The 18,248-nt window shown below is 37.4% G+C and overlaps 5 protein-coding genes across 10 annotated transcripts; 3 read left to right on the forward strand and 2 right to left on the reverse strand.

The window, feature by feature from the left end:
- Positions 1–285: 285 nt before the first annotated feature.
- LOC106745152 (polypeptide N-acetylgalactosaminyltransferase 1) lies at positions 286–6,327 on the forward strand. 5 transcript variants are annotated; one of them, XM_014620471.1, is made up of 11 exons: positions 286–373; positions 523–592; positions 734–869; positions 3,922–4,069; positions 4,206–4,372; positions 4,525–4,699; positions 4,827–5,157; positions 5,290–5,475; positions 5,541–5,789; positions 5,877–6,020; positions 6,109–6,327. In XM_014620471.1, the coding sequence occupies exons 1-11, from the start codon at positions 294–296 to the stop codon at positions 6,256–6,258; spliced, it is 1,836 nt and encodes a 611-aa protein (XP_014475957.1). In that variant the 5' UTR covers positions 286–293; the 3' UTR covers positions 6,259–6,327. The 5 variants fall into 5 exon arrangements, with proteins under 5 accessions (XP_014475957.1, XP_014475961.1, XP_014475960.1 ...); XM_014620474.1 differs by lacking the exons at positions 286–373; positions 523–592; positions 734–869 and adding exons at positions 3,093–3,359; positions 3,681–3,766; XM_014620473.1 differs by lacking the exons at positions 286–373; positions 523–592; positions 734–869 and adding exons at positions 3,247–3,271; positions 3,383–3,766 and having other exon boundaries at positions 3,881–4,069.
- An 826-nt stretch (positions 6,328–7,153) lies between these two features.
- On the forward strand, positions 7,154–9,925 carry LOC106745176 (separin). Its single transcript, XM_014620526.1, has 9 exons — positions 7,154–7,363; positions 7,464–7,674; positions 7,759–8,048; positions 8,115–8,251; positions 8,324–8,540; positions 8,647–8,954; positions 9,030–9,197; positions 9,537–9,682; positions 9,760–9,925. The coding sequence occupies exons 1-9, from the start codon at positions 7,154–7,156 to the stop codon at positions 9,900–9,902; spliced, it is 1,830 nt and encodes a 609-aa protein (XP_014476012.1). The 3' UTR covers positions 9,903–9,925.
- Positions 9,914–12,470, reverse strand: LOC106745177 (mannose-1-phosphate guanyltransferase beta). Of its 2 annotated transcripts, none has more exons than XM_014620528.1 (6): positions 12,256–12,470; positions 11,658–11,821; positions 11,179–11,572; positions 10,909–11,070; positions 10,512–10,743; positions 9,914–10,395 (listed from the first exon to the last, which is right to left on the reverse strand). In XM_014620528.1, the coding sequence occupies exons 2-6, from the start codon at positions 11,808–11,810 to the stop codon at positions 10,227–10,229; spliced, it is 1,110 nt and encodes a 369-aa protein (XP_014476014.1). In that variant the 5' UTR covers positions 11,811–11,821; positions 12,256–12,470; the 3' UTR covers positions 9,914–10,226. The 2 variants fall into 2 exon arrangements, with proteins under 2 accessions (XP_014476014.1, XP_014476013.1); XM_014620527.1 differs by having other exon boundaries at positions 12,063–12,470.
- Positions 12,471–12,665: 195 nt separating this feature from the next.
- On the reverse strand, positions 12,666–14,082 carry LOC106745178 (26S proteasome non-ATPase regulatory subunit 8). Its single transcript, XM_014620530.1, has 3 exons — positions 13,948–14,082; positions 13,640–13,712; positions 12,666–13,409 (listed from the first exon to the last, which is right to left on the reverse strand). The coding sequence occupies exons 1-3, from the start codon at positions 14,053–14,055 to the stop codon at positions 12,790–12,792; spliced, it is 801 nt and encodes a 266-aa protein (XP_014476016.1). The 5' UTR covers positions 14,056–14,082; the 3' UTR covers positions 12,666–12,789.
- A 599-nt stretch (positions 14,083–14,681) lies between these two features.
- On the forward strand, positions 14,682–18,230 carry LOC106745179 (elongation factor 1-gamma). Its single transcript, XM_014620531.1, has 8 exons — positions 14,682–14,790; positions 14,920–15,069; positions 15,493–15,556; positions 15,734–15,876; positions 16,206–16,508; positions 16,596–16,937; positions 17,036–17,188; positions 17,269–18,230. Exons 1-8 carry the CDS (start codon positions 14,779–14,781, stop codon positions 17,422–17,424), a joined length of 1,323 nt encoding a protein of 440 aa, XP_014476017.1. The 5' UTR covers positions 14,682–14,778; the 3' UTR covers positions 17,425–18,230.
- Positions 18,231–18,248: the final 18 nt, after the last annotated feature.

Consider the following 18,248-nt stretch of genomic DNA (forward strand, 5'->3'; position numbering starts at 1 on the left):
CTGTTTATATTACATTAATATTATATTGAAAGATTAAATAGTTTGCAAGATTTCTTCATATTTTAATTATTGAAACGATAATCTATCAGTGATAACTTATGTATATTAGAACTATTTTGTTAGTTTTGAAATATAGAATACATCTGCAGATTTGATGATAGGTCTAAAGACTCATCTTATATATTAAAGTATTGCAATTTATATGTTTTTATTATACGATTTATAAATAATTTTATTTATATTATAAATTGTTATGTGTATTATATTATTTTACCACAATANTATTACACAAAATGGATAAAACACAAGAAACTGCTGATGAGAAATCATGTATGATTAAAGAAAAGAACAATGAACTTTCCATCAGAGATAGGTAACATATAAATAATATTTTGAATAATATAAAAATGTGTGTATATATGTATAATTTAAAGAATATAAGTATGGTGCGTTTACTTTTATGTATTATTTTTTATTTATTTTATATTTGTACAGCACTTAAAAATTTTCAATTTTTTGCAGTAATTGTCTTCAACCTATCACTAGGTCAAATTCAAGGGAAAAAATAACAAACTTGGATGTAATACCACAAGTAAGCTATATTATAGTTATTATTGCCAATGTATTTTTTGTCACAGATATTTGTATTTAAATATTATTTGCTAATTATGATAAGCATTAAATAAATTGCTGATTGTAAACCGTGATATTTTATAAATTACATGTATTTCAGGTCATTGCAAGTTGCATAATCCATTGCGTAGTCATACAAGTTGGTGTCAACATGGCTTATAGTACAGTTTTGCTAAACGATCTGAAGTTAGATAATGCTGGAATGACAATAACAGAAAATGAAGAGTCTTGGATAGGTCAGTTTTACAACAAGATCTAGATATTTTTGAGCTTGCATTGAGCACAGTATGGATGTGTTACTTAATAGAATAATTATTGCAGTAAAGTTTCATTGCAGCTTGCAAATATTTATGTGCACCAATACAAACTTCCAGTATGTTTTCTTAACATGCACATGTTTAAATAATTGATTTTAATCAAGCAGTGCACATGAATTTAAATTAAAAGCCGCTAAATATTCTATTAAAACCTGTTATTCAATTGCATAAATATGAATTGAGCCTTGTATTAATGCACACATACGAGTTTCGTTATGATTTTCACGGCTGCGATAAAATTTTTGATTTTATTTATCAATAACGTTATTTATTTGTTATTTTGCACTTTTTGTTACATAGCAAGTCTAGTTACAATAACACTGCCAATAGGATCCATTATTGCGGGCCCTTTAATGGATAAATTCGGACGCAAAGTGGTTTGTTCTTTCTCTTGTGTTCCTGCAATAATATCATGGATTTTATTTATATTTGCCAAATCTGTTATTACTATTTATGCGGCCCGGTTTATAGCCGGAATTGCAGCGGGCCTAAGTACCGTCGGTGTAATTTATGTATCAGAACTCTCTCATCCACAAATCAGGCCGATGCTTCTGTGCCTTAATTCCGTATTTGTTTCGTTGGGTATATTGATAACCTGTTGTCTAGCTATATCGCTAGACTGGCACAAGATGGCTATAGTTTTCCTCGCGTTAGAGTGTTGCATATTTTTTGCACTTTTTTTTCTACCCGAAAGTCCTTACTGGCTCGCATGCTTTGGAAATGGCATGTTGGACGAAAAACGGACTCGCGAAATGAAGCGCAGTCTGAAGCGACTTAACAGAACAGAAACGGTAAGTACGATAAAGCGCCTTGCGATTGCATCTATGCCAGAATAACTCAAACACGGACAAACATTTTCTAGATTTATGAACAGGAGTACTCGCGAATTATGGAGATAGCCAGAAACCGCGTTGCGTTGCGTCATAATGAAACATCGGACACTGTGGTTGCATCCATAAAAAATTATTATCACAAATTCAAGTCTCCGAGCGCTTACAAGCCTATAACGATACTTTTTGTACTTTTTTTGCTGCAACAACTTTCCGGTTGTTATGTCGTTATATTTTACGCCATGTCTGTCTTTGACGAAATGAGTGGAATACTTCGCAAGAGTTTCAACGAAAACAGTGCGTTCGTTATGTTAGGTATCGTTAGATTTGTCGTAAGTATACTAACATCTTTTTCCAGTAGAAAATATGGTAGAAGGGTTATCTGCATTCTGAGTGGAATTGGAATGTCTGTTTCCATGTTTCTTTCTGGAATATACATGCATTTTACGGTATCGTCCGACAAAAACGGAAATGAACAAGAGATCATGGTAGATTATAAATGGCTGTTACTTGTATTTGTATTATCATACATTTGCTTTAGTACATTTGGATTCACAACTATACCATGGACACAAATCGGTGAATTGATTCCTGTGTCCATACGTGGTATTGGTGGAGGTTTCATGGTTTCTGTCGCTTATATAATGATGTTTGCCGTTATCAAGAGTTATCCATATATTTTGAAAAGTATAGGTATAGGGAATATATTTTTTTTATTTAGTTTTACTTCCTTATTAAGTATAATTTATGTATATTTCTTTGTGCCGGAAACATTAAACAAATCTTTTTCTGATATAGAGAAAATGTTCACCTCTAATAAGGAAGAGAAACCATGTGATGTTCATCCCACATAAATTGTTAATTTCACTGGGTATATTTTATAATATATATTTTTTTTTATATTTTACATACAAATAATCTATATTCGTGATGTTAATAATTGGTGGCAGAAATTAGAGAAAAGTTTGGTCCAGACTATTGTAATGTGTGAATTTATATTTGTGTATTAAATATTTTAATGTTCCAAGTAATAAATCTCTGTATAATAAAATGAAAAATGTACTACAAAAATTTATGTTGTATAATTGGCGCACCAAATTTATGATTAAATCACAGTATTTGTTTTTCAACCTGTATTTTTAGTCTAAATTATAATATAAATGCAGTACATACAGATGTAACATTTTTGTAGAAACGTTTATCCTACAAAATGTAAGAAGTGCTAGCTTTATACTTAGATGATGTAAACTCAATTTCTTTATAATACAAGAAGCTATTCGCAGTTGATTTATTTTGTTCTCGTGCTTTTCCCACCTGCGTAAATATTAGATTTATGAAGGAAAGGAGAGAAAAAAATACATGATTCTGTAAAAAAAATGTACAACCTGTTCTACAGCAATTCTAACGTAGGCACTGTACTTGATTTTTAACCTTTTATCTGTAGTTTTTTTAATCTTTATAGCGGATCTAAGTGTATTGGCCTGGCACATTGTAAATATCGCGGCATATGTGTCGTTTCTATCGCGTTAATACAATGTCTTCGAATATACGAAGCGTGTATCGGTGATCTACTTTCAAGGTAAATTCCAATTCTTGTTGCAGATATGCACGTGATTTGAAGGACATAGTCCACCCGTATCTGCATATGCACCTGGCACTTCCGACAAGCATTGCTCTGCCATAACCTAACTGTATATAACAGCGATAATAACCACAGTAACAATCATTTCAATTATCTGATGACTTTCATCAGTTAATAGCAATGATATATTCCTGAAAGATGATGCTTGCCCGTCGCAAATGCCTATTGAAATTGTCATTTTGCACGTTATATATAATCTGCATTTTGCTCATTGCCAAGCAAGTATTTCGTGCTAATGACAATTCCAACGCTTACAAGGATCAGTTTCCGTTCCCACGAGATGGCAATAATTCTCAGAGGCAGAAAGATGTGGATGTTACATTGCAAAGGCTACAAAAAGAAAGGTAAACTTATTTACTCTTATTCTCTCATTAGCTCTGTTTCACTGTTTCCACTTGCATTTTCTGGTTTAATTACATTTTGCATTTTTTTTCTTTAAGGCTAAAATAACATTTCAGGTATGAGCAGTGGATATTAAAATTGGAGTCTGATGTTGTAGTTGGACTTGGGGAGAATGGAGAACCAGCTTATCTACATGGGAAAGAAAAGATTGAGGGTGAAGCAGTACTTGCAAAGAAAGCACTGAATGTTGTTCTGTCAAATAAGATATCATTAACTAGAAAATTACCAGATGTACGCAACCAACTGTAAGAATTTATACTTCATATTGTGAGGCGCAAGAGATTATTTTCAAAAGAGATCTTCATGCATGCAGATATATGACACTGGAGTATTTTTTTTTGCTTTGTGTTTATGAATACATGTGAACTTTACATATTATAGGTGTGCAAATCTCACATATGACACGTTATTACCAAGTGTTAGTGTGATAATTATCTTTTATAATGAACCATGGAGTGTTTTGTTACGTACAGTACATAGTGTGTTGAAAGGTTCTCTGCCACATTTGTTAAAAGAAATTATTTTAGTTGATGATCATAGCGAGGAAGGTATTGATCAAATCAATATGAATATGTAAATTGCAAAGTCGTACTGCTTAAACATATATCTATTTTGGCTTGGTTGTAACAATGTATCAAATAATTTAATATCTTTTGCAAAGTATGTTTTGTATCTATATACTCTATTAATTTGTGCGTAGAGGAGCTTCAAGAACAACTCGATTATTACCTGTCGACGCGTTTACCTACTAAAGTCAAATTGTTGAGGTTGCCATCTAGACAAGGATTGATACGTGCTCGTCTTCATGGAGCTAGAAATGCTACAGGCGATGTTCTGGTTTTCTTGGACGCACATTGCGAAGTTATCAAAGACTGGTATTTGAAACTGGTATCAATTTGGCTAGAAAATGTATTCTTTCCTTCATATCTGATTTGCTATATCTTAAATGTTAAATCGATTTTACACAGAGAGCTTCATTAGTGCGTACGTTTTATGTTACAGGCTGCAGCCTCTGCTCCAGCGAATAAAGGACAAGAAAAATGCTGTATTAATGCCAATAATTGATAACATCTCTGAAGAAACGTTAGAATACTTCCACGATAACGAAGCGTCTTTCTTTCAAGTTGGTGGCTTCACATGGTCAGGTCATTTTACATGGATAAACATCCAAAAACACGAGCTCCAGTCACGTCGTTCCCCTATATCGCCAACTAGGTCCCCTACTATGGCAGGAGGCTTATTCGCTATTGACAAGAAGTATTTCTGGGAGATCGGCAGTTACGACGATAAAATGGATGGCTGGGGAGGCGAAAATTTGGAAATGTCTTTCAGGGTAAGTCAGATTCTGTTTCAAATATGAAATTAAACCCATCGAACTTGTAATCAAAAAAGTGCACACAAGGTATCTGTTATCTATCGATTCAGTGAAATTTCATATTTCCAACGAATTGTTACCCTTCAACAGATTTGGCAATGTGGCGGCACATTAGAGATCATTCCTTGTTCTCGAGTTGGCCATATATTTCGAAACTTTCATCCATATAAATTTCCGAACGACAAAGATACACATGGGATAAATACTGCCCGTTTAGCCTTTGTGTGGATGGATGAATACAAGAGATTATTTTTACTCCATCGCAGTGAGTTCAAGGTAAGATCGGGGAAATGATCGGAAGTATCAGCAATGCATCCGATACAAATAAGTAAAATTCGCAGAATAATCCGAGCCTCTTTGGGGATATAAGTGAACGTGTGAAATTGCGTCGAAAGCTCAAGTGCAAAAGCTTCAGGTGGTATCTCGATAATATTTATCCGGAAAAATTCATTCCTGATGAACATTCCATGGCGTATGGTCGCATCAGATTGCGCAATAGACGGCTGTGCTTAGACAATCTACAACATGACGAGGATAAACCGTACAATTTAGGTTTATACAGTTGTCATTCCAAGTTATATCCAAGCCAGGTTCGTATGACGATGCGGATTACATTAACGCGGATATATCATCAAGGACAAATTCACTAAAGGTTACACATGCTTTGTGCGATTTAGTTTTTCTCATTGAGCAATTCCGGTGAATTACGAAGAGACGATAGTTGTGCGAGAGTGGATGCTGATAATTCAAAAGTGCACGTTCCAGTTGAAATGTTCGATTGTAATATTGAGAAAGGTGGAAAGGAATGGATGCTGACAAAGGTATTGTATTGATCCGAGAAAAACTTACGAATAAGCGCTGAATTAACCGTATATTACCAGCAATTAAAAATATGTACTCCGATCGTAGGACAGCAAAATAGTACACGTAGAAACCGGCCTCTGTCTCGATGGTACTCAAGTACAGAGCGAGGAAGATGTATTCGCTACCGCTTGTGCCGATGTGCCAAATCAATTTTGGAAGTTTGATTTTTATAATAGGAAAATTCTACCCAAGTAATGTTTTTGACGTCAAATACACGGTTGAATTGGTTATATGTTAATGCTTTAATAAAAATGTTTTATTCTATGCGCCTTGTGAGTGTATACGACCTCGCCATCTTTGCCTGTTTCAAGATCTCTATGATTCCAAGACTCCTTGGGAGAAGCGCTGCGCTTACTTACGACACGAGTTTTAAGCCAGCGGCACACAATACTTGTTTTCGTGCTGGATTGCTGGCTGGATAAAAATACTGCGTTCTGATTGGTGCATTTCCAAAAATGGATGACAATACACCAATCACAACGCAATATTTTTATTCTGCACGAAAACAAGCATCGTGTGCCGCTGGCTTTAAACTTCAATCGCTTCATTTGTCCATTTTTTCTTTTTATTTTCGTTTTTTTTATACGTAGTAAATTGCAAACATCGAAGAGAAACAATCGATAACAAAAACGAAATTCGATCCGTCGATTCGTCATTCGGTCATCATCCTAAGGCTAGATGTCGCTAGTGAAAAAACCTTCGTGCGCATGTTCCGATTTAACTTGTGACTTGAACCGTTAGTTCAACTGAGGATTCGTTCAACTGAAGGAAACTTGCAGAGACTTGTTTAAAAATCTGTATCCTGTATTCAATTTAAAAGTATCTGCGTTGTCTTCGTATAATTTTTCATTATTTAGAGATTATTTAATAATTGTATCATGTCGAATGTCTTCGATTTAGTCCTAAAGTGATGTTATCGAGGAAGAATTGCGAAAACAAATATTTACGAGTACCATCGATGTTCAGAAAGATACAACAGTCAAGAAACAATAAACAAACGAATTGTATGATGCAGACGTGTGTTTTTTGTCACATTTGAACAATAATTATGTTGTTATTATCGTTCTCAAATTGGCTGTAAGAATTAATTATGGCACGTGTCACTGACAAAATTATGCGAATCCTACATAAATGTCATCTCAACGAAGATGACTATGAGGATAAGTTTCAAGATTCGAAGGAGTCTAATGAGGAGATTAGGAGTCACGCAGAGAAGCTGCTTACAAGTACGCCAAACAACTATGTAGGATGTATTGAATATGTTAGTTTAAATAAAATGCTAGCTACCTGTAATTTAAAGGTGAGCAATTATTAGCTTTATCTCAATGTTGATAATAAAGGTAGAAATATATCTTGAGTCAATCGGTATTAATATCAGACACATGTTGTCTTCTTTACAGATTGGAGATGAATTCACAGCTATTCATCATTTGATCGAATCTCATGCAGTAGTACTTCGACAGCAGATCTTACACAGGTATCAGAAAACCCAAATGCGTGAATCCCTGTTGAACGAGCCTCAAACATACGGGTTGAAACCAACATATGTGAAATTCGATACCAACTCTACAAATAGTACATTAAAGTCAAAACTCTCAGAACTGCCGAAAGGTTTATACCATATGCTTTTTTTCTTCCTGTATAATGTATTTCCGGAGTAAATCTTTTATATTTCTTTCTTTATATTATTCACAGAATGGTACATGCTTCAAGTCACTGTTCAGTATGAATCTTCAAACATATTAAAGCACACAAGGCACATATCCAGCTTAATGCATGCTCTACATATTACGATACTTCCAACAGGACCATCTGAAATAGAACCCCTGTGCATAACATTGCCGAAACCTGCAATGCAAGTCTCCTATGATATTTGTACAGAAATTCAAAATATATTAGCTAGCAACAAAACCAAGCTGGAGGCTACTTACACAAATAACGAATACTATTGGACAATGCGCAAGGAACAAGACAACGAGATGAAGGTAGGTTCAGAATTGAATCAATGCTTTTTTTCAATATGTAAGTTCAAAAGATGACTTGTCGTCTAGATGGCTATAGATGGATTAGAGAGCACATGGTTGAGGGAATGGAGAGTGCTATTTATGGCTGACCCCATTATGGACTTGGAAATAGTAAATGAGATTCATGACATGATCGATAAGTTAATATTGGATTCCAGGTTTTCGTGAGTAATATTAAATAGAATTTAAAGCTCAAGCTGGCAAATATCGTTGGATTTCATTATTGTACGTTTCAGTAACAACATATCAAAGCGATGTAAATGGCTCTTGAAGAAAGTATCCACAGGTGCATGCTTTCTCACGTGTGAAGAAATAGCGCGTGCAATCAAATTCCTACTTCCTAAGCATGAAAAACTTGCAAATAACATTATTTTATCTATTTATGGCATGTTATCTCGTACAGAGAAATTAAAGGATGCGAAGCGGAAGACATTAGTGTTGATAATTGACGAAGTAAGTACATATGTAAAGCATTCAGAAATAATTATGTATATTGTGCTAATATTTATTTATGTAGATTTCCGTTTCTTGTAACTTTCCGTATTTTCTTATTCCCCAGCATATAGATTACATAGCATTTGAAGCGATGGAAATTATCAAAAACCACCCTATCACTCGTTTCCCGTCTCTGCACATAGCGTACGCGTTATTCAAAGAACACGAAAACACTATAGTGGACGGATGTAAAATCATCCAAGCCAAAGAGGACATGGGTATTTGTATAGTGAATCCGTCGGGCAATCTGCATAAGATGGAGAAACGGTTGAAGCTTTTCATAAACTTCTGGCTACCACAATGGAAAAGCTATTACACAGAGCCGAATGAAGAGATGTTCGAAGATGCGCTAGTAAATCACGACGTTTTAATGTAACGAAGGTTTTATTTCTATCTACAATCGTCATCGGATTTTCGTTCGTCTAATCGTTTTTTTTCTTCGTGTAGGTACAATGGTCACGGAAGTGGCATACAATATTTGCCCGGAGAAGATATTGAAAAGACGAAAGTGAGGTCCACTGTTTTGTTATTCGGGTGTAACAGCATGAAACTACTTGTGATAGGAGGAAAATATCCACCTTACGGTGTTGCGAATCAATATTTAATAGCATGCAGGTGAGAAGATCACTTATTCTTCTATGGCGTGTATAAGAAATATTCTTTTCTTCACTGAAATATATAAAAATGAGAAGTCGTATATTATGCGCAAAAGTGAGAGAATCGCTTCTTTTGATCGTGAAATTCAACGCTACAACTTCGCACCGAAATTATGCTGATGATATTATGGCTCACGTTTTTACGAGACATCGGAAGTTAGATGAATTTTACCCATTTTCTTTGGTCGAGGAAAGCGATTCTTTCATTTCTATGTGTAGTGTATACTTTTGTACGTCACTTCTTATTTTCGCATTTTGGCATTTTACGCACGATTTCGTACATTCGTTTGATTTTTAGTCCTTGTCTCCTGGGCACGCTGTGGGAAGTAACGGATGTCGACATTGATAAAATGACTGCGAACTTCATAAGTAGTTGGATCCCGTCGACGTCGAAGAAATCTTGGGCCGAAGTGGACGTGAACAGTTGGACGTACGGTAGTATGAGTTAGTATTATTTATATCGCAAATCGGAGATTCTTTTTTAATTACGCTGGACAATCATCTTCAATGAAATTCCTCAGAATTCACGAAGAATGCTGAAACGAATAAAACGGAAATGGAGTCAGAAATGTTGAGAGCGGTGGCCAAGTCGAAAAAAGCTTGCTCACAATACATGACGGCAGCAGCGATAATAGTACGAGGTTTACCGACGAAAATTGTGTAAATTTACCCGATATCGCGGCACTGACATTTGCAATACTAATGTAAGGTAACTTACGTTTCTTCTAAGTTACGCAATTGTGTTCCGGAGAGAACAAAACAAGACTTACAGCGATCGATTGTGGAGAAGTAAATGTTTGTATTTTTAAATATTTCTTTAATACGAAGATTCCGGGAGAGACGGCAACTGTATACAAAAATAATAAAAACGAACAGAGGTAATATATTATGCACGTTTAAAAAAAAAATTGTTACAAATCTCGGATCGTATCTGTCGTGTTTTGGTTTGAGTGTTAGTGTCTTCATTAATTCAAGTTATGATCTTTGGTCACATAATGATCTGTGGTTCTGGCACAGAAGTGGAAATGCTCTTATGCGGTAGGACTTGTCCGCCGTTGATGTACAGCTCGTCCTTCACGATAACGTCCTCCCCCAGCACGGTTGTACCTTCCATTCTCACCCATCGTCCTACAACGCTTCTCCAACCAACTATGCATCTATTTTTAAATACAATCTCCAATTATTTTTTTCGACACAGACGTTACCGTGCATATTGAGGTTTACCGTGTACAGAAGTGAGCGACTTAGTGTGCACAAGGCGACAAATATTTACCCATTAAGCCACGCGTGTTCCTTTATCACAGCTGCCTTCAGAATGGTGCTTCGTTTGATACAGCATCCGTCTGCTAGAGTGACGCCAGGCCCGATCGTGACATTAGGCCCGATTCTGCAGTCTTTACCGATTATAGCTGTCGGGTCTATCAGAACGTTGCCTACTATACCAGGTCCAGAATGAAGCTGTTCAGGATGCTTCTGCCTCAACGAAGTAAGATACATAGACATTCCTGTATGAAGTAACGGCTATTGAGTATGACTGAACAAATTCACACACACACACACACACACACATACATATATCCAAAAGTATGTTACTATTTATAATTTAAGTATGATGTGTAAACCATTGTACAATTATATTCTTCCGTAAACGTCATATATCTAATACTTACCTGTGAGAAAATCTTTAGGTTGTCCTACGTCCATCCAGAAACCTGGCAGTTCCATCGCGTATAATTCCCCATCTTGAGCCATACTCGGAAAGACTTCTTTCTCGATACTCGTAGGTTTCAATTCTATTCTATTCAGTACGCTCGGGTTAAGAATGTACATGCCTGCGTTCGTGAACATCAAATTTCTTTTGTTAGAGACACGTATACACACACACACACGCAACTATTCCTCTCTCTGGGAATTTTCCCAAACGAATCTTAATGTCGTACCTGCATTAATTTTATTGGATATAAACTCTTGCGGTTTCTCGACGAAGCTCTCGATTTTTCCATCTTCCCCGTACACAACCACACCATATTTCGACGGTTCTTCCACCTTAGTGACGACTATGGTTCCCTCTTTCCCATGGCTCTCATGAAACTCGAGAAGTTGCTTGAAGGGAAAATCACAGATAATGTCAGAATTCAGGACGAAGAACGGATCGTCACTGGCGCATAAATATTCGCGAGCAAGTGCTAGCGGTCCTGCGGTACCCAGTGGTTCCGGTTCATGAGAGAAAATCAGTTGCACCCCTAACTTTTTCGCCTCGTGTACCAATTCTTCTTCCATTTGCTGCGCCCGATAAGAGACAGCCAATATCACTTCTGTTACATTTGTCTGTACCTAAGAATGACAAGGAGACAAACTTAGATACTGGAAACGAGACTGTGGTTGAAATTGAATTTTTCTGTTCTATTTGAATACGTACAAGTGCCTCGATCTGATGCAAAAGCATCGGTTTGTTAGCGAATTCAACGAGCGGCTTAGGCCGACTTAAGGTGAGAGGTCGCAGTCTGGTTCCATAGCCACCGACAAGTATCAAAGCACGCATGGTTTGCAGCTTCTTCTTCTTCTCGTGCATTTCTGCAAAACCTGCAATAACAGCTCGTAATAGTACAGTGAGATTGAACGAATTTTGCTCTCAGTAAGTTGCACATTGAATTTGAAACCAAAGACGGTGTAATCAATTCAAATCACCAACTCTGCATTATGTTATCTCTGAATTTGTGATAGGAGAAATAATCAATCCTTTGATCAAGTAGAAAAAAAATTACTGGTCTGATGATCGATACCGTCACGTGTGGTCTTTTGTCAAATACGTGATGTTACTTACGCGCGAGGTCGTCCCGTTGAAGAAAATCTGATATCAGCGATAAACGCTGCCACGTAAGATATACTCGTTGAGTACGATTGTGTTACGTGTTTACGAACAAATTCGATGGTTAGGCGTGACAATCCCGTTGCGCGAGATCGCACGGTCGACATAGACGATTATGAATTAACACGAACATAAATATTTCGTGTACCTTTCGCACATAATACGTCGCCGTTTTCCCCCGGCGGTTCTCGGCTTCACGAGTGTTTTCCGCGACTGATTAACTTTCCGGCGATATCAGCGGCCGCCATCTTACTACTTGCCCAGCGTAGCTGTCACTTGTCACTGCCACTTTTAACGATAATAGTAATATCGACTGTAACGCATTTTATGCTATTGTATATACGGCGACAGTGAGAGACACAGTATTTGTTGCGTCACAATTTATTTATCAATATTTGTTATCTATAAGTAACATTCCGCATGTATGTATCTGCGGTGAATCATCACTGTATATATAATTTGATCACGCATACCATTGGCGGGTGAATATGCGTTTACTTAAAATTTAAAACCCGCGCTGGACGCACTGTAGATATACTTAAAGAAAACTCGAAGAAATCTGACACAAACATATATTTGAGATACAAAAGAAAAAGGCTGGATTAGCACGCGTATACACACACTGTACAAGATAGATATAATATTTATTTAAATGTAAAGTACAGAAAAAGGCGCAGATGTATTACACAATCATCTCCAATTCTCGGGCATAGTCTATCGCGAGGGCCGCCAGTTCGGAGCTCGGGATAGGCTCCTCGGATTTCTTTTCGCTGGTCGTGCTGAAGTTGAAGTAGCCGTCCTTCGACAGGTTCCAGTTTTTCTTAGAAGCAAAGGCTCTGATGTCCTTCTCCGTGTTCAAGTTTAACATCCGCGCGGCGTCTTGAATGGAGATCTTGTCGTACGCGCTCTCCATGCACGCGCCGATCTCGTCGCGCACGGTGTTCAGTAAGATGTCGATGAAGAAGTTGTAGGAGGCCGCGGGCACGTTACCTTTGGCCAGGAAGATCTTGTTGTATGAACCCTCCATAAGATACTGCTCCAGGCTGAGGGGATGCCTTATGTAGACGTTGGACTGGATCTGATCGGACGGCAAGAGCTCCAGCTCCGTGTGAAACTCGGCGACTCGGTTTTGCGACAACAGAAACAGGAGATTCAGACCGAGGAGCTGATACTTGTACGCCGATTCCAATAATCCGGACTTGTAATCGAAATAATAACACTTCAGTTGCGCCATGTACCGTTCGAACGAAGGTATATCCTCGGTCGCGATGCTCCACTGTGCTCCGATCTCTAATATGTCTCCTGTAATTCAAGCGAGATGGAATCAAGATCGTAATTTATAATGTTTCGATATATCATTAAAACTTGAGATTGTGCCATCAGATAATGAGTACAGAGGAATCTAGAAGACGTTAGATTTTTATCTCTCCGTTATTCGATACCGACCTACTTTAATTATAGAAAGATTGTAATTTCCAGTATATATTATTATAATGTTGACATTAGCGATACTTAAAATAGGAGATACATACTGGCGATGAGCAACTCATTTTGACTAGCGGTGCTGTTTGACGTCGGGAGAAACATCAGATGAGTGAGGCCAATCTGCACGAGATAAGAATGTAATTTAATTGTCAATGTCGTGCGTTCAATCATCAAGCTTATATGCATAGAAGTATATCTAAAGGCAAAAGTAATGAAAATAATTATTATAAGGTTTCATGAGAAACAATGACAATTCACTTTGACAATCCACAGTGAGGTTATAACTTCATGATGAGATGAAATATCTCACCGGTGATTACCTTATTCAATGCTGTAAATAAAATGCATGAGTTACCTTTAGTTGAGTGAGCAGTTCGCCACATTTCGACAGGTTGCACGGAGTTTTCGTCCATTCTCGTTTCAAGTTTTGATATAAAGACACAACATCCTTGAGAGCCGCCATTTTTAATCTCGCCGTGGAGCAGTCGGGTAATTTAGACGCGCCACGGATAGTCTGATCCTGCCAATATATATTGCGGACAGGTCAAGCTTATTCATACAAAATAGTCTGGTTTCATTAACTTGTGTTAACCCTTCCGGTACATTTGACGAGTGAGACTCGTCATCTGCTTACTTGGGCATAAAATGTATTACTTTTACATATTAATCCATATAGCGACAAATTAAATCCGTCCCATGGGCATAAAAATCTTAAAATAATTCAGTACTCAAAGGGTTAATCAAATCGGTCGATTACATTCGGCTCTTTCGTTAGAACTGTCCGATCGTTGTTAGATAGTTCCAATGGACACACTGAATTTAATCGACCGATTTCATTAACTGGGCCTACACGTGATCATGGAATTTCCCGGTCAGAGCCTGGCAATTTCTGATTTTCAATAAAAAACATATTACACTTCGGATTTTTACAGATTTGCTGCACCAAATTTGGGAGAATAACGCTTTCCGCATGTAGAACGCGAGGACGCCAATCAGCGCGCCGTTTCTTGCCGCATGGCAAGCGTTCTCACGTTCTGTGCGCGGAATTCTCTAATTGGAAATGCCATTGCGTCGGATATCGCAGGCAATCTGAACCCGCCTTTAACCCCGCAGGCGGCGTACTTCGTGCATTCAAGCGGAGCGATCTTTACCGGCCTTTCGCTTCCTCTTCGCGTGACTGGATACAATGGCGTCCGGAGTAAGTGACTTTCACGCGAATTTTCACCGTTCGGCATCGGCGCGACGGCACGTCGATGATGCCGCCGAATCGCACGGAAATCAAGCCCGGCTAACGTATCGATCGTGGTACTTTTCATTTTTTTTCCAGACCCTCTACACGTACCCGGAAAACTTCAGAGCCTACAAGGCCCTGATAGCGGCCCGGTTCTCTGGCGCCCGGATCAAAGTCGCCGAGGACTTCGTATTCGGCGAAACTAACAAGAGCGAGGGGTTCTTGAAGAAGTTCCCGCTGGGCAAAGTAAGCCTCGTCCTCGCAAACCATTATTCAGTTTTGCGCCCCTCACAAATATTTTACTATTTATAGTGAAACAGCTGATACATTCTTCTTGTCACATGTGACGAAAGAATGTGTAATGGATTTGTTCCTTCTAGTTGCATCATGTTGATCCTTTTGTATGCGTTCAGTCATAGGGGAAGGAAAGAAATGGGGAAAAATTGAGAGAAAGCAAATATACAAAAAAATGCAGCTAAAATATACTGTCATTTTTCATTTACGATTAGTTATTGTATTGTTCTAATAATATACTATTGTTGGGTGCTAAACTCAACCAATATTGAAATATATCTTTGTATGCGTTACTATATGTTTAATTTAAAAATATTTCAGTAGTTATTTGTTAAAATTAAGCTGCTACAATTAAAAGAATACTGAAATTTTTAGGTGCCAGCATTCGAGACATGTGACGGCAACTGTATTACAGAAAGCAATGCAATTGCTTACTATGGTAAAACTTTACATTTTACAAAATTTTGCGTTATATATACCTGTTATTTATAAATTATATTAATAGACTTTATATGGCAGAAGTGGTACATACAATCTATTAGTAGAAATTGCATTAATAGAATTATATACATAGGAATACATATATGGGAAATATACACATATTTTATATTTATAGTGGCTAATGAACAATTAAGGGGTAAGACCGACCTTGAACGTGCATTGGTTATCCAATGGCTCGATTTTGCCGACTCCGAAATTCTCCCCGCCAGTTGTGCTTGGGTATTCCCTCTTCTCGGAATAATGCCGTATCATAAGCAGGTATTACTGCAAACTTTCCTCCTTATATTATTCGTACTTATTCAATTTCGCATACACATGTTTAAATATGCATCCTCCTTCAAAGGCAAAATTAGCAATATGTCATAGCTATTCTTTGTAACTCAAGGAGGTAAATTATAACTCAGCATATTGTATTTGATTTACATGTGCCGTGTATTGCATTTATGTGCGGCGTATGCATTATGTGCGGTATATATTTACAATATCGCATACATTTATAACGCATCAAACTTATCTCCGTATGATTTTATCATCACTGAAAAAGCTAATGTCGCGTTTTAATGCATTTTTTATATAATTATTTTTAGACTGTCGAACATGCTAAAGAGGATATCAATAAAGCGCTCACCGTTTTAAACTCGCATTTGCTTACACGAACCTACTTAGTGGGAGAACGACTGACTCTGGCGGATATCTGTGTAGCTATGACGTTGCTGCACTTGTATCAGTATGTTCTCGAGCCGGAGCTACGTAAACCTTACCAGAATGTAAACCGGTGGTTCCAAACGGTCATTTACCAACCCGAGTCCATTGCTGTTATTGGTGCCTTTAAACTGGCGGATAAGACCCTCGAGTATGATCCTAAGAAATTTGCGGAAACTCAGGGAAAAGTTAGTACTTGAAAAAAATATGGAATAATATAAAGTAATTTAAGTAAATATATCACGAGTTTCTTTTCTTATTATTATTTTATAAAGGTTTCCAAGAAGGAGAAGAAAGAGAAAGAGTCCAAGAAGGAGCCAAAGGAGCCAAAAGAACCTAAGGAATCGAAGAAGGAGTCCAAGACTTCAGCGGAGAAGGCTCCAGCAGCAGCAACAGAGGAGGAAACTGATGCAACAGATGAAGCTTTAGCTGCCGAGCCGAAAAAGAAGAATCCCTTCGCTTCGATGCCTAAAAGCTCCTTCGATCTCGATGATTTCAAACGTTTCTATTCCAACGAAGATGAATCCAAGTCTATCCCGTACTTCTGGCAGAAGTTCGACCCGGAGAACTATAGCATTTGGTTTAGCGAATACAAATATAAAAATGAATTGACTAAAGTATGTAGGCGTGTCCGTTTAACTGGCATTTCAAAGTTTGCTTGTTGAACTTGACGCTATTATTATTAATTTAATTCGTACCTTCTTCATGCGCGCAGGTTTTCATGTCGTGTAATCTAATTAGCGGTATGTATCAACGATTAGATACGATGAGAAAAGGCGCATTCGCTAGCGCCTGTATATTCGGAGAGGATAATGACAACACCATCAGCGGTATCTGGATCTGGCGCGGGCAGGACCTTGTTTTTACAGTACGTCTTAATGCAAACACAGCTTATACGTATGAACATAACATGCTTACACACACACACATACTTTTCTCTTTGTATAGCTGAGCCCAGATTGGCAAGTGGATTACGAATCGTACAGTTGGACGAAACTGGACCCGTCTAAGGAAGAAACCAAGGACTTGGTCAAGCAATATCTCAGCTGGATCGGTACGGACAAAGAAGGACGCAAGTTTAACCAGGGAAAAGTCTTCAAGTAAATCTTGACACGTGCATCAAATAAACAGAAAATTCTATTCGCATTAAATAAATCTAAAAAAAAAAGAATGACAAAATATATCGCAAGACAGTTTGTACACGTCCTTCAAAAATCCCATATTCGATAGGATAAAGCAGCATCCGGGATCTTTCGCCTAACTATGTTCCTTTCTCTCGATCTCTTTGTCGTGTAATATATATCTGTCTAGTTTGCAAAACATTGGAAAATGTCTTCAAGGGGTATACAGAGATATAAAAGTTTGATTGTAGGAAAATGTCCAGAGTCCATGAATTTCTGTTATCAGGATGTCGCATAATATTTATTTCGATATTTCCCATATGTGCATACACACACACACACGCACACACAAAACACATTCATACTTTTCTATTTAAATCATCGGCACGTTCGATCGTTTCGTTTATGAGTTGTTATTAGTATCACCTTACATACTCGTGTATGTGGAACGAGACTAGCAAATCTTTGATGAAACGAATGTATCGTACAGCCACGTTCAAGTGGAGAAAGAGAACAAAGACTTACATCCTGAGCCCTACGTTAAGCTTGTGAAAATGTAATTACCAGGAATATATGTGTAGATTTGTTACGATTATTATTTAATTCGATTGCATTGTGTAGCATTGCGCAGCTGTGTTTTCAGATCTTTTCATTAATTTAAGATTATCTCAGACGTGCAATACGTACATATACCGCACCCTTGGCATTTTCAAAGCGTGTACGAATAATTTCCTTAACATTTACATAAGCATATATTTTCAAACTAATAAAAAGGATAATGTTGAAGAATATTGAAATAATACCTCC

The sequence above is a fragment of the Dinoponera quadriceps genome, unplaced genomic scaffold (assembly GCF_001313825.1).
Source record: "Dinoponera quadriceps isolate SergipeBrazil2010 unplaced genomic scaffold, ASM131382v1 scaffold1425, whole genome shotgun sequence".
Taxonomy (NCBI): Eukaryota; Metazoa; Arthropoda; class Insecta; order Hymenoptera; family Formicidae; genus Dinoponera; species Dinoponera quadriceps.

Excerpts from the sequence above, each read along its gene's own strand:
- LOC106745152 (XM_014620471.1), top strand. The coding sequence starts at position 294 with ATGGATAAAACACAAGAAACTGCTGATGAGAAATCATGTATGATTAAA. Across the intron at positions 593-733 it reads ACTTGGATGTAATACCACAA|GTCATTGCAAGTTGCATAAT; the intron begins GTAAGCTATATT and ends CATGTATTTCAG. Across the intron at positions 4,070-4,205 it reads CCAGATGTACGCAACCAACT|GTGTGCAAATCTCACATATG; the intron begins GTAAGAATTTAT and ends TACATATTATAG.
- LOC106745179 (XM_014620531.1), top strand. Across the intron at positions 16,509-16,595 it reads TTGCGGAAACTCAGGGAAAA|GTTTCCAAGAAGGAGAAGAA; the intron begins GTTAGTACTTGA and ends TATTTTATAAAG. Across the intron at positions 16,938-17,035 it reads ATAAAAATGAATTGACTAAA|GTTTTCATGTCGTGTAATCT; the intron begins GTATGTAGGCGT and ends TCATGCGCGCAG.
- LOC106745177 (XM_014620528.1), bottom strand. The coding sequence starts at position 11,810 with ATGCACGAGAAGAAGAAGAAGCTGCAAACCATGCGTGCTTTGATACTT. Across the intron at positions 11,071-11,178 it reads ATCCAATAAAATTAATGCAG|GCATGTACATTCTTAACCCG; the intron begins GTACGACATTAA and ends TCACGAACGCAG. Across the intron at positions 10,396-10,511 it reads GAACACGCGTGGCTTAATGG|ATGCATAGTTGGTTGGAGAA; the intron begins GTAAATATTTGT and ends ATTTAAAAATAG.
- LOC106745178 (XM_014620530.1), bottom strand. The coding sequence starts at position 14,055 with ATGGCGGCTCTCAAGGATGTTGTGTCTTTATATCAAAACTTGAAACGA. Across the intron at positions 13,713-13,947 it reads AACTGCTCACTCAACTAAAG|ATTGGCCTCACTCATCTGAT; the intron begins GTAACTCATGCA and ends TATCTCGTGCAG. Across the intron at positions 13,410-13,639 it reads AAATGAGTTGCTCATCGCCA|GAGACATATTAGAGATCGGA; the intron begins GTATGTATCTCC and ends CTTGAATTACAG.
- LOC106745176 (XM_014620526.1), top strand. The coding sequence starts at position 7,154 with ATGGCACGTGTCACTGACAAAATTATGCGAATCCTACATAAATGTCAT. Across the intron at positions 7,364-7,463 it reads TAGCTACCTGTAATTTAAAG|ATTGGAGATGAATTCACAGC; the intron begins GTGAGCAATTAT and ends TCTTCTTTACAG. Across the intron at positions 8,955-9,029 it reads GTAAATCACGACGTTTTAAT|GTACAATGGTCACGGAAGTG; the intron begins GTAACGAAGGTT and ends TTCTTCGTGTAG.